This window comes from Apis dorsata, unplaced genomic scaffold (genome assembly GCF_000469605.1).
Source record: "Apis dorsata unplaced genomic scaffold, Apis dorsata 1.3 scaffold_149, whole genome shotgun sequence".
In the NCBI taxonomy this organism is placed as follows: Eukaryota; Metazoa; Arthropoda; class Insecta; order Hymenoptera; family Apidae; genus Apis; species Apis dorsata.
The window spans coordinates 815304-830737 of NW_006263440.1; the positions used below are offsets into that span (position 1 = coordinate 815304).

The 15434-nt window shown below is 21.1% G+C and overlaps 1 protein-coding gene across 1 annotated transcript; it reads right to left on the reverse strand.

Moving 5' to 3' along the window:
- Positions 1-1891: 1891 nt before the first annotated feature.
- LOC102674782 (probable citrate synthase 2, mitochondrial) lies at positions 1892-15355 on the reverse strand. The gene is made up of 5 exons (XM_006613429.2): positions 15153-15355; positions 13421-13586; positions 4955-5110; positions 3178-4098; positions 1892-3097 (listed from the first exon to the last, which is right to left on the reverse strand). The coding sequence occupies exons 1-5, from the start codon at positions 15338-15340 to the stop codon at positions 2831-2833; spliced, it is 1698 nt and encodes a 565-aa protein (XP_006613492.2). The 5' UTR covers positions 15341-15355; the 3' UTR covers positions 1892-2830.
- Between the last annotated feature and the right edge of the window lie 79 nt (positions 15356-15434).

Consider the following 15434-nt stretch of genomic DNA (forward strand, 5'->3'; position numbering starts at 1 on the left):
TTTAACATTTAGTAGAACAAATAATCTATTTATTTATAAGATATATATCTTAATCTTTGTAATATTAGGAAAGTTGGTTATATCTATTATGTTACTATTTAAAAAATTCTTGCTAAAATAATTAGATTAAAATTCCAAAAAGAATATATATTATATAAAAATATATTTTATATAATAGTATAAAATAATATATTGTTTCATAAAAATTCCAAAAAATAATGATGTAAGAAAATTGTAACAAGAAATGTAAAAACTACATTAAAATTGTATGTAAAGCATATATCTCTAAAAAATAATATAATTTAATAATATAGATATTTTTCAAAAAATATTTAGTATATCATTTCGCAAATTAATAATTATTAATTATTATTAATTAATTATCTTCTGATTTTATCAGCTTCAAAAACTATTGTTAATTATTATTTTATAATTAATGATTATTGATTAATTGGTAATCATTAATTATTAACATGATTTTATATTAATTATAATTTTTATCAGATTATATTTTGCCCAACTCTGAATTAAATATTTAGAAGCAGAAAACTGTTCTGTGATACATGAATTCAAATGAGATGGTTGTTTATTAGAAATATTTAATCTGATTTATATACAAAATACAATGATATATTATAAAGATATGTTTTGTATATGCAATTCATTACAAAAAATATTTATGATGTTCTTAAATATATTATGAATATTTTTAAATATTATTACTCTAACTATTCAATTGGCAACTATCTCATATTTTATTTACTTCATGATTATACTAATTAAGATTTGTAGCTACATAAATACTCCAGTATTTAATAATTATTAAAAATTTGAAACAATGATAACATATTATAAAAAATATGATTTTAGAAATTATTAAGATCATTGTATGAATGATAAATGCCGTCTAAAACCAGAGTGAGATCATACATTTAACATTTCATAAAATAGCAATTTTCTCATATTGAGAAATAAAGAATTGTCTTAACTATGATACAGATACACATTAGTATATGCAGTCGTTAATAAGATTTCCATTATATAAAAATTTAAAAATATAATATACATTTTTTTGTTTTGTTACAACAAATCATTATATGAATTAAAAATGTATATTACATTTAATCTTTTTGTATGGTTCAATTTTGATTGAACTAACTTCAAAAAATCACTAAATTTAAAAATATTTGTTTTCAATTGGTTATTGTTAACTTGTATAATAAATATGAATTGCGTATAAAGTTGTTAATTAACATAAGGACTGAAATTATGAGAAGTAAACAAAGTACTATAAATAATAATATACAATTTTCTATTCCCTTTGACCATTTTTATTTTTATTTTTATATGCATTTTTTATTATTAAATTATATAGAATTATAATATAATATAATGAATATAAAAAAAATTATATATATATTATTATTATTATTTAAATTAATATAATATATATATATGATAGTAAATTTTTTATATTTTTGTTTTATAATTTTTATAAATTGTAATATATTTTATTATATTTCACTTTTATTCCTGATTAAAATTATAAATAAATAAATAATGTTTGGAAATTTAGATATAACTTAAAATTTGAAAATGTTAATTGAACTTATGATTTTAATAATTACATTATATATAATGTAATTTATATAATAATGATTTTATTGTATCATATAATTATTTAAATTACAATACTTCAAACAATAGAATTAGAATGAAAAAATTAATTTTTTTATTTTTATAATCTTCTTAATCATTTATATAAAATTTATTTTAAATTTTTCATATTTTTTGTTAAGTTATGAAATAAATAAAATATTAAAATATTTAATGAACTTGTTTTTTTATATGTTTATTTTTTTATTTTGAGATGTAAAGAAAAAATCAAATATAATTTTTTAAGATCTATTTATTTTCACGTTCGTTATAAATAAAGTATCGCACACACTCATTCATTCTCATAATAGTGGATCTACCACTAGGTCATCATTTTATTTTTAATTTATTTTTAATCGAAACTCGATGTAACTGAGCCATGGTTTTTAAATCCAAAAGAAACTAACAATTGATGCTTTAACACTGCAATTTTTTTTACATATTTTATTAGCCCTATTTACTTTCTATTTTACATAGCTTATTAAAAATTACATTTTGCAAATTTCTGCCAATAAAACGATTTTTAATTATTACTATACCTTTTAATCGAAGTAATAATAAAAATACATACATATTATTATTCAATTATATTTTAAAAATTCTGATATTTTTTTGTTTTTTGGCAGTGTTCAATTTACAATATTTAAACAATATTCACTAAGTGTACTAACTTTTACAATGAATGTTTTAATAATTTACTACTTTTGCATTATATCACTTTGAATAAATTGTAATTGGATCATTTTTATAGTTTTGTATTTTTTGTAGTTTATATATTGCAAAATTTTACCACATTAGTATTTACTACACAATATTAAACAGAAAAATAAAAATTAAAAAAAGAAATTAAAAAATAAGGGTCTCAATATTATATATTTTTGTGATAAAATTCGAAATATTTTTTCAAAATGTTTATATTTGAAATATATAATTTATACGGGAAGATTTCTGATTTAATACCTTTCGTTTTTTTAATATGACTAATTATAATATAGTATATATTTTTTGAAATTATATTAAAATTAATTCGAAATAAATTCGAAAAAATTTTCTGTGCATTAATAATATTTCTATTAAAATAAAAAATCAGTTTCTCTATTTTTAAAATCATGATGATGGTGTGACACGAACTTGAAAGATTTAAATGATTTTGATTTTTTATAAATAAAGATGTTTAAGCTCTAATACATCTCATAAGATGTTCGGTGCTCAAAGATTTAGGCCTTTCAATTGGGAAACCAAGACCACGAGACCACACAAGAGATGATAAAACACCAAGAGCACGTGATACTCCAAATAAGACGGTGTAATAGTTCATTTCTTTCATTCCATAATATTGCAATAAAACTCCCGAATGAGCGTCTACATTTGGCCAAGGATTCTTTACCTTACCAGTTTCTTGAAGAATGGGAGGAACTACTTTGAATACTTGACTAACAAGCTAAAAATATCCAAATATTATCATTAATTAAAAAGAGAATACTCATTAAATAATATATACTTTTAAACAAAATTATTTACCTTGAATAATTTATCATCAGGCAAATGTTTCAAAGCAAATTCTCTCTGGCATAAATATCTAGGATCAGTCTTTCTGAGTACGGCATGTCCATATCCAGGAACGACTTGACCACTCTTCAGTGTATTTCGAACAAATTCAGCTACTTTTTCATCAGAAGGAGAATCTCCAATCTCTTTTTGTACTTTTTCTAGCCATATCAATACTTCTTGATTTGCGAGACCATGAAGAGGTCCAGCTAAACCGTTCATTCCAGCCGCGAATGACAAATAAGCATCAGATAATGCTGAACCGACTAAATGAGTGGTATGTGCAGATACGTTTCCTCCTTCGTGATCAGCGTGTATCGATAGATACAAGCGCAGGAGTTCAGTGAATTGAGAATCTTCATAACCGAGCATTCTTGAAAAATTCCAAGCCCAATCTTTATCAGAATCGATAGATGCGACTCGACCATCCTTATAAGTATTTCTGTATACTGTGGCAGCCACAGTGGGTAATTTTGCAATCAGATTCATAATATCTTCATAGACGTATTCCCAATATTTGCTTTTGTGTACGCCTTTATTATATGCTTTTACGAATTCACTTTCACTATTCAGAATAGTGATAGCGGCAGAAAATTGAGTCATAGGATGAAGAGATTTTGGAAAATTTTTTAGAGTTTTGACTACATGTTCAGGCAAGGTACTTCTAGAGGCCCATTCCTTAGATATTGATTCTACTTGCGTATTATTAGGAACATCACCAGTGATCAAAAGCCAGAACAAACCTTCCGGAAGTGGTTCTGCACCATCCTTCGCTTTCGGTAAGATCTTCTGACATTCTGGAATCGATTTTCCTCGGAATCTAATACCTTCTTCAGGATCTAGGACTGATGGTTCCCATAGAAGGCCTTTAATTCCACGCATACCACCATACATCTAAAATAATTTAAAATATTGTGATAACAAAGTCGAATGAAAATATATATATATATATATATCTATTCATACAGAACTATGAAATAATGATCAGATTTTGAATTTAAATATTATTTTTATATTTATATATCGTATAAATATAACATAAAAAAAGAAGTGTAAATATATATATATATATATATTTACACTTCTTTTTTTATGTTATATTTATACGATATATAAATATAAAAATAATATTTAAATTCAAAATCTGATCATTATATCATAGTTCAGTATGAATGAATATATATATATATATATATATATTCATTCATACTGAACTATGATATAATGATCAGATTTTGAATTTAAATATTATTTTTATATTTATATATCGTATAAATATAACATAAAAAAAGAAGTTTAAATATATATATATATATATATTTAATATGTTATTATAAAATTATTTTAAAATTAAATTAAATTTTATTAAACATAAAAAACATCATCTATTTATGGTTTTTAGAAAATTATCATATATAGAATGTGATTATATACATATTTACAGAATAAAGTTCATGATTGATATAAAAATTGCAAGTTTTATAATTATTAAATAACTATAATTTTTTTGACAACCTAAAAATTAGCTTATGCTGATGACATAATAATAATAATAAAAAATAACATAATAAATATATAATAAATACGTGACATATGTGCTTATTTTTATGGTTCTTATTATCAATCTGTATCGACATAAAAAAAAAAAATTATGTTTTTCACATAGCGTAATATTTTAACATATAATCCGCTTTTGCAATATATTATATTTGATAATTTTGTCAAACAGAATTACATAAAGATTACATACCATATCCACAGTGACTTCTCCAACTACGGCGGATCCATGTTCTTTACGAAATTTTTTAACAATGTCTAGATGTTTCGGAATTTTCTCAGCCAAGATTTTTTTTAAGTCGGTGGAGCTATCGCTCAACGATCTCAAAAATACAGTTGAAGTTATTTTCTGTAAAAAAAGAAAAAATTAACTAACAATTATTTCTTGAATTTTTTAAAATTCTGTTAAATCTGAAAAAAAATTTCGTGAAAAATTGCTTATGCAAAAATTAACTATAAGAAAAGAACCTTTAAAAAGAAATTTTCAGATTTTAGCGTATAGCTATAACTGACATTAATGAGATATTTTCTGTTTTTGTACATTTGTGTTGGTAAAATATAACTGATAAATTTAACGATGTAAATATTATTTTAAATATAAAAATTGATATATAAAATAATTTATTTTCTAATTAAAAATAATAATTAATAATAATTACAAAAAATAATTATTAAATAAATTAAATAATATTATAAAAAAAATAAGGCATAAATTTTAGTTTTCATGAACTAAACGATCATGAACAACTGACGAATTACATAAAAAGAACAAATGGCATTTAATTATATATTTATTTGATAATTATATACTTGAAGGACTAACTTCGTAACATTGAAATACAACTGTTGGCAAAATTATTTTATTTGTTACAATTTCAATATCATTTTCATTTTTTTTATTTTTATGCTTATAAAATAATTTTAAATATTAAAATAATTTTAAATAATTTTATAAAGAGAATAGATAAAATTCTTCTATTGAATAAAAATTTATATTTCCATCAAAAAATTTATGTGATTTATTAATTATTTATATAATTATATTTTGCAAAAATTAATTTTAGATCAAAGAATCTATTGTACATTAATTTGCATTCAAAAAGAATCAACAATTATAAAAATTCTAATAAACTTTGTCTTGAAATTGAAGAGTCATGCGTTAAAATTTATTATCATATTTAGACAATAGGAAAAAAAATTATATTATAATATTATGTAATAATTGTACATATAATTGAATTTGATTATGTAATAATTGTATATAATTGAATATTATATAATAATGTACATAATTGAATATCATAATAATTTGCAAAAATGTTCAATAATTTTTTTTAATTAATTTCGTTTTATTTTTTTCTTTTACGAGCATATTTTTATTTCTGATAATATTGTAATATTGATAAACTAGTTAGATAATAACTAAACTAAAATTATTCATTTATGTTTCAATGTAATCAAAAAATATATTTAATCAAAAAATGTTTCAATGTAATCAAAAAATATATATATATTTTTTTTTTTTTACGCATATTTTCAGATCTATAGATTTTTTTATCATCGAACAAAATATTCATTGTTTATGAGCAAGCATAAAAATTTCTAGATAAAAGTAAATGTTTGAAACCTCCGGAGAGCAAACATCGATTCGACCGCATTTTCGCGATATGAATGAGAAATTAGGTCGAGGTAATCACGAGAAGGTAAAACGGAACATCCGATGAAGATTGTTGAATTTTTATTTTCCGTGTTAAATTATGATTTTTCAATATTATAAATTGAATCGGTCCTTTCTTGTTTATGATATATACAGATTTTTTAACAAATACAATTTTTTTCAAAATATGATGATTGCATCATATAATCATAGTGATATCCTTTAATAGGTGTCCTCTTAATTGACTTCTGTAAGTGTAATAGCGAATGATCATATCAGGATGATTATTCTCCAGATAAGACTTGAATGGCTATTAGATATCAATCGTTAATTATCTTGACCTTTCTATTAAATTTATTATTGTTTTTCAGTTTATTACATATACATATATATATGCACATTTTCAATTATAATACACGAATAAATAATTTATCAGCAAGCGAAAATAGCAAGTTGAAAGTGTGGTTTAATTTTAACACAAAAATTAGAACTATTACATAATAGTATTGTCTAATGATTTCATTTATCAAAAAATAATGACTGTCAGGATGTATTCACGTAATTCTAGAAAATATACATTTATATATATCACAAAATTTTAAAATAGTCAAGAAGAGCAATTTGTTATATAAGAAACATGAGAACTTACGAAATAAAAAAAAAAATATTGAAAATGTTAATGCCGTATGTATGTAGTTTAGAATTATATCATTGATTCTTTTTTGACCACTATTTAATCATTTATTGTATTTATGAATGCAGGAGTTCACCTAGAATGTTATTAAATATATATACAGAACAGATATATTTGGATAATAGCCAGATTTCCAAGTGGTCAATGACTAAAAATAAAGACTCACGTGTTCTATAATATGACCTTTGCTACATAATGCACACGTGATAAAAAAATTAAGCTACAAGAATGTGTTCTTTACAATACTATCAATATTCAATATGTTAAAAAATTGTTACATACATGTTACATATATAATTCACAAGGACATGTGAAGTTTACGTAAAGGCTTTTAAGAATTATTATCTCATTTGAAACATTAAACTGTAAAAAACCTATATTATTTTTATTTTCAATATTTTATTACTCTAGTTAGTGGTAAAATTAAATGTTTTTTTTTCATTTATATTTTTTGAAAATGATTCAATCGATCAATAAATAATTAACTTTGGATCATTTGTTAAGTTTGAATTAAAAAGTAAAGCAAGAAAGTGCTATGCGTTATGATTTGCATTCATATGCCAAGAATTTATTGTACTAACAGTAAGTAACAATATACTTAAGATGTAATACAAGACGGATATCAGATGGTAACCGCAACGATGTAATAAAATACTAATTGAACAGATTGACAGTGACTTTTATTTCCGTTGTGCATATCGTTACAAATCAGATCGAGATTTAACCCACGACGATCCAATTCCTTCGTTATTGATCAGTTTGTCAGATCGAGAATTATGTTACGCATTTAATGAAAGTAAAAAAAAAATTATTCATTAGAATTATATCATTATTCACTTATATACGTGAAAAAATTAATTAATTAAATTGAATTAATAATAATAAAACATTGAATTAAATTAAAAAAAAATTGGGAAAATATATCAATGGAAAATAGACAAAAAATATTGATTTAACTCTATCCAATATATTCATCGGATATATCATAATTCTATTGCCATTTATAAAGCTTCAACGATTTTTACAAAGCTTATTTAATAATGAGAACGCCTCTGAAACTGTTTCAATGAATTCATTGTTGAAAGATGTAAAAATTTATTAAAATGGGAAAAAAATAAAAATTCGTGATATTATCTAATTTAAAGATAATTTAAATAAAAAATTTTTGAAAATTTTTATTATTAAAAAATCTTTTAATAATAAATGAATGAAATAATAAATGAATTTTAATTCAATCTGTGTATTTCTTTCTTGAAAATAAATATTGTAATATAAATGATTAATTGTAAAATTGAAATTTATTCACTTGTAAGGAATTCAAGAAAAGTGTATTGTAAGTGTAATGTCGATTGAGAAATCAAGAACTTTCTTAATCAATTAACTTTCACCATAAACGATGCATTTTCACTGCATTCCTTGTATCTGATAGATCGATTAGAGAATAATATGAAAAACATTTTAATAATTATTATTATTAACACAATTATTAACACAATTATTAACACAATTATTTATTTTTTATAGTTATATGTAAATATAAAATAATATAATCATAAATAAAATAAATAAAATAAAATAAAATAAATAAAATAATCATAAATAAATAAAAAAAGATATAAAAGAAAAAATATTGATTCATTAATTATAATATCTTGTTCTTAATTATAGTCTTGTGATTTTAATATAAAAATATTTATAATGATCGATTCATTATGTTTTTTATATAATTATAATTAATAATTAATAATTTTATATTATGTAGGTATTATTTACATGACATTCAAATGTATTAATTTATAATATAAAATTGATTTATAATATTGATAATATAGATCGTTGATAGAAAATATTTAATAACATATAAAATTATTGAAGTATAATAGTATATACATTGATATAACATATCTAAAAAGCATTCTTTCCATGATTAATGATTAGAAAATCCTAAACGAAAGAGGAACTTTTCTCTTTTTATTTTATATATATAAATGTGTTAAATTTATAAAATTTAATTTTATTGTTTTATATTTTATATTTTATATTTGTTTTATATTTTATAACATTCAACTTCAAGACTTTAACTCAAGAATTACCAAATTGAAAAAGCACGATTCCGCTTCAGTTTCTCAGATATGCATGTATATATCTTAATATACACATATAAAATGTATTACAATTTTTAATAAAAAAAAAAAATTTAATCCATTGATAATAAATATAAAATTTTAAAGGTAAATAAAGAGAATGAATTATATGAAATATAGAGAGAAATTCAAATCGTATAATATAATATTAATTGATTCACAAGATTTTTTATGTTACCATTCTTTCTATTCTTTAAGTAAAATTATTACCTAAGCTATAAAGCTAATGACAAAACCAGTTTCTAAGCTAATTCTTACATTTTAATCAGAAAACAAATACAAAATTGATTTATGCAATCGTCTAGTTAAATCTACAACAAAGATTAGAAATAGCATATAATTGAACATATTACGAATAAATTTATTACTTCCTACTTATAAGGCAACGAATTTTCCTTTTATAATGATATTTAACCAATTAGATTTCACAAAAAACAAAATGATTTTCTAAATTATATAAATTATATTTTTTAATATATGCATTTCCAAATATAATTTAAAGAATAAAAAAAATGACAAGGATCGATCAAATTTCGAATCAGAATTGATTCTATTGCGATGAACATAGATTATCGTCCCACGTGTAATATATGTATATATTCACACATTTGACGTCATTCATCGCGTGCTATTCATTTTGCACCATGTGACTCGGAATGACATTATTTGTGCCCATAATCGTTTAAATTCTTCTTATTTTTTAATCATTTATTGTACGATGTATTGACGCTTATGATTTCAATGATATCTTTCAAGAAATCTAATCAAAAAACTATTGTACAATCTCGATCGCTTTGAATCGGTATTATAAAATTTAAAACATTTAAAAATTTATTATTGTTAAAAATTTTGAGAAATTCAAAATCCTTTTCGTTTTCAATATAATAAATGAACAATTTGTGGTATTGCAAAAAATTCATATGATATGACAATGAACGAACATTGAATGATCATATACAGTTTTATTGTTGAACTTTGGGTACACGCGTCAACGGTATCAGGTCAATTGCATTACTCATTATTACATTATCATGATTATAACTTGGTTTCTTTATATTGATATTTCAACAGAAAGGCCCTATCTTTATCTTATCACACTACAAGTTTATTGTTCTGTCGATATAATTTAATATATTTAATATAATTAAATAGCCTGATTGAATTGTAAACTTTTAAATTTTTAATTTTTATTTCAATATTTACGAACAAATTACCATTACTTTAAACAAAATACAGCATTTCCGAAATCATAATGATGTATTAATTAAATTTTTCTTTTTATATTTATATTTTTCTTTTTTTTAATTTTATATATATAATATATATATGTTGATTTATATTTGGATAAATACCAAAAAAATGTGCTTTTCCGAAAGGAAATTTCCATGTGCAAATGTACATTTCAACGAAATGAAGATCTTTGGCCTTATTTCTTTTTTTGTTCGTAAGTTTATCCTCATCAAGAACAAGTTTTTGTTTGATCCTCATTATATGTAAGTATCATGTGATCTAAAGAATTTTAATTTCTTCATACATAGATGTTTAATCTTATTTTTATATATTGCGAATGAACCTTTCAATGATATAGTATGAATTATTTCAAAATTAAAAAAAAATTAAATTAAATTGGATTTTAAAATATTTTTTAATTTAATTTTTTCAAATATATTTGGAAATACAGAAATACAACATCAATATGCTAAAAAAATTTTTAATTAATACTTAGATATTCTTTATCACTAACATTTTATATTGTTTTAATAAAATTAATTTTGTGAAAATTCAAGGAAAACAAACTATATATTGGTATATTTCGGAAAAATTTTTTATTATAATCATATTATTTAATTTAACTATTATTTTATACAAAATATACTATTTTAATTTTTATTAGAATAAAAAAATAGAATATCTATCAATGGAATTTTCGCAAAAAATATTATTATCAATTTGCATAAATGTATAAATATAAAATTTAATCTTAATTAAATAAAGATATACAATTTCTTTGATTAATTGTTTGCATTTATGTAAAAGACTATATAGTACTTATTATCAATGATTACATAACTAAGCTTGTGAAGGGCATTATCAGATAGAACACACCCGTGAACTACAATTATCTAATTGATTTCGCGCCATATAATCATCGAATGGCGCTAAAATGACCGAGAGGAGGGTGTCACGCATGATCCAATCTTTATTAACCCTGAAATTCAATCATTTTGCCGACAACTGGACGTTTCTATTTAACTTCACTTGAATTCGAAGTTATTAAACAATAATTCCATTATATTTTTTTAATATATTTCATAATATCTTTTATTGAAGCAATGAAAAAATTAATTTTAATTGAATTATAAGAATTTTATATAAAATATAAAATAAACAAATGAATTCAATAAAATTTAACTTTTTCTTTTACAATTTTTAATTGTTATAGCGTTGCTAATAAATTATTTTATAAAGTATTTGAATATTCAAATTAATTTGAAATTTTAATTATTTTAAAATATCAACAAATTAAATTAGCTTATATAAATATTAAAAATATGATTCTGTATATTACAGAAAAAAAAAGAGAGAGAGAGAAAAAAAGAAATGATTCTGACTTAACATCACAAGGTCATGTTCATATATCTATGATATTAGGTAATCGATGAACCATCTGTAACTCGACATAGAATTTCTAAATCTGCCAAAAGTTACAATAGATAAACATTAAAATATATAGCTATCGACTTTAAAATTTAGAGAATTCAAATACACATCCTAATACACATAGAAATAAATCAGATGTATAAAGTATTTGTATATACGATATATACAAGTAAATAAAAAAAATCAGTTCATGTAATGATATTCAAAAAACTATATAACAAGCTATATAAAATTCGATCACTAAGCAAGTATTAGTCAAATATAGGTTATGAAATAATTATTAATATGAAAGAGAATAATACAAATTTTAACCTTGAATTCATTCTAAAATTATCACATCTTACGAAATTATACTGTCGTGCACTTCTCAATGAATATGTCGAAATAAAAGATTTTTAAACATTGTGAGATATACTAATTTACAAATCTTTATAATCATAAAATTTGATGTAAATTTATATTATCGCCAAATTTAAGTTTGGCGATTGTATTAAAGTTTGATTATGTAAATAGAATGGTAAATATATTATGGCGATAAATTATATCTAGAAATCAACTGATTTGATTTTCATTAAACTATTCTTTTAATTTTTGTATTAATAAATAAATCTAATATTTTTTTTTTCATTATTACATATCATATTATATAATTTTATGTTTTAGTTAATTAATATTAAATTTATGTAAACATTATAATTTTTAATTTTACTTTGCATTAAAATTTTAAAATATTGTATTTCACACGTAAAATTTCATTAATAAAAATTAAAACTATTAAAATATTTAATCAATAATACATATAATATTATTATCTATATCATTTAAAAATCACTTATAAAAGCTAAATAATTAATACATCCGGTATATAATTTATGAGATAATTTTCAATAATTAGATAATATTCAATAATTATATGTCTTCTAAAAATTTATTACGTAATCACAATGAAGTTCAAATTAATATCAATTTTTATTAGTTAAATAAATCTTATATTACTCCTATATCACATATAATTCGATGTACATTTTTAAATAATTAATCAATATACATATACCTACTTTATAATCTTCACAATATTTTATATCAGTATTGAATGCAATGATTAAATTCAATAAAATGCTTTATATTAGAGCTCAAAAGATATTGCTTCAAAATAATATATAGCGTTATTGGAATTTCGAAAGATATTTGCGAATATTTGCTCAATATGTAGAAAATCTTTGATCTCATATAGCTTTTATAGCTGACATTTTACCTGTTCAATCAATAAATACAACCTAATATTTTGCTAAAATGTATTTCGAAAAAAATAAATAATAATAAATATTTATTTTTATATTATTATTTATTTGAAATTCTCCATCATTACAAGAAACAATAAAATATGTTAAACACTTGCTTATTGTTCGAATTTCGTACCGAAATGATATAAAGTGGTTTTGAAATCACTTAAATATATTGTGTATCCAAATTACTTAATCTGAAATAAATTTATAAATTTACCTGGATTTCTAAACAATGTTTTGGACCAAAACGGAATAACGCCATGTTCTTTATATCCTGGTTTATAGATCCTTCTTTCTTGCTTGTTATCGTCAACACCAAGTGACCACGCGGAGCTCTGGCGCCCAACTCAACTAACTCCTCTGTTCGTTCGTCATGAATATTTCTACAGCGCATGCGTGAAACAGCAAGTGTCCTCAAAGGATCATTTTTACTTATAAATCTGCCACGTTACGTTCATAAGAAATCTTAAAATTAATTTTTTTAAGTTTTAATAATTATTTTAAAAATATTAAAAGATAATATTTAGATTTTATAATAAAAAACAATAGAATGCATAATAAATTTTAATAAAGATTCCAATGTTATTTATACAATAAATTAAATATTTTAATATTGTGATATTGTTCCAGTATAGGGAATTTTGATAATTGGTAATCGATGTTAAATTTAGCGCGAAATACAAGTATATTTAAATAGTATCACATATATATAAAGAAAACTACTAATATTTTTTAACAACATTATACATATATATACATATATATACATAAGTTTTAATGTTTATAATTTTTCATCTTTATAATATAATTATTTAATCACTTGAATTTCTTCTATTTCATAAAATTAATAAAAAATGCCAAGTTTATCACATATCTCTGATGATAACGATGGTCTAAAATTTATATAATATATGAATAAATATAAATAAATAATTTTCACATTATATTTTTTTATATAATAATAAAATATAATTAATTACTTATTCAATGTGAAAAAATGGAAGCCACAAGTAGTTGTACTTGCAATAATATCTTTTATAATAGTTTTTAATAATTCTATTCCATAAATACGTACTTCTTCATCATTGTCTTTTATATATTGCAAATCATTTAAAATAATTTGAGGTATTTTAACATTACAAATTTTTGCCATTTTTTGAAAACATGTATAATTTGGAATTGGAAATATACCTGGTATAATTGGAACATTAATTCCAATTTGTTTACAATCATTCACAAATTTAATAAATATGTTTGCTTCAAAAAAAATTTGTGTTATTATAAAATCTGCTCCTGCATCAACCTTTAAATTAAAAAAAATTAATGTTTTTTAATATAAAATGATACATAAAATGATATTATTAAATGATGTTAATTAAAATAAATACTTTTTCTTTCAAATAAACTAAATCCATTTCTTTAGATAATGATTTTGGATGCATTTCTGGATAACCAGCAACACAAATGCAAAATATTTCACCAAATTGATTCCTTATAAAACGTACTAAATCAACTGCATATGGAAACTCACTATTTGGATTTGATGAATCTAGAATTTTTTTTATAAAATTAAATTAACATAAAAACTTTTATTATTAATGAAAAATTCTATATATAAATTTTTCAAATAATGTTTAATTACCACCCTTTAATACAAAAATATTACGTATACCGCGATCTAATGTTTTTTTTAGTATAATTTTTACATCATTGCTAGTTAAGTCATTAGATGTAAGATGTAAAAGTATATTATTGGGAAATATATTATATATATCTGAAGATAAATAGTTTTTTATTTCATTTTTCATATGTTTCCATGTTAGTGCATAAAAAAGTGGATGATATTTATTCATTTCCATAAAAAAGCTAATAACCAAAATTTTTATTTATAAAGAAATATATAAAAGTATAAATATATTGAATTTTATGAAATATAAAAATATACTTACTTTTTATAAAAATCATTGTTTTCTACATGCATAAACTCAAAACTACAAAATATAGTATTTGTGTCAATTACATTTTTTAATTTATTTCTTAAATCAACGATTTCGTGTTCAGTATCTTTAGATTGATAACCATTTTTATTATCAATATATTGATTATATGTTTTACATTTTAATGCAGTTTTTGTCATAGTATTTTTTAATTTAGATATAAAAGATAATTAACAATGAAAAATTTTTTCGTATACTTTATATTGTATAACATTCTCAAATACGTTGTCAAAT

Bases quoted from the DNA above. Each gene is read 5' to 3' on its own strand.
- LOC102674782 (XM_006613429.2), bottom strand. From the start codon at position 15,340: ATGACAAAAACTGCATTAAAATGTAAAACATATAATCAATATATTGAT. The intron at 5,111-13,420 runs GTAAATTTATAA...CTTTTTTTACAG, and splicing joins AACATTGTTTAGAAATCCAG to AAAATAACTTCAACTGTATT. The intron at 4,099-4,954 runs GTATGTAATCTT...AAATTATTTTAG, and splicing joins GAGAAGTCACTGTGGATATG to ATGTATGGTGGTATGCGTGG.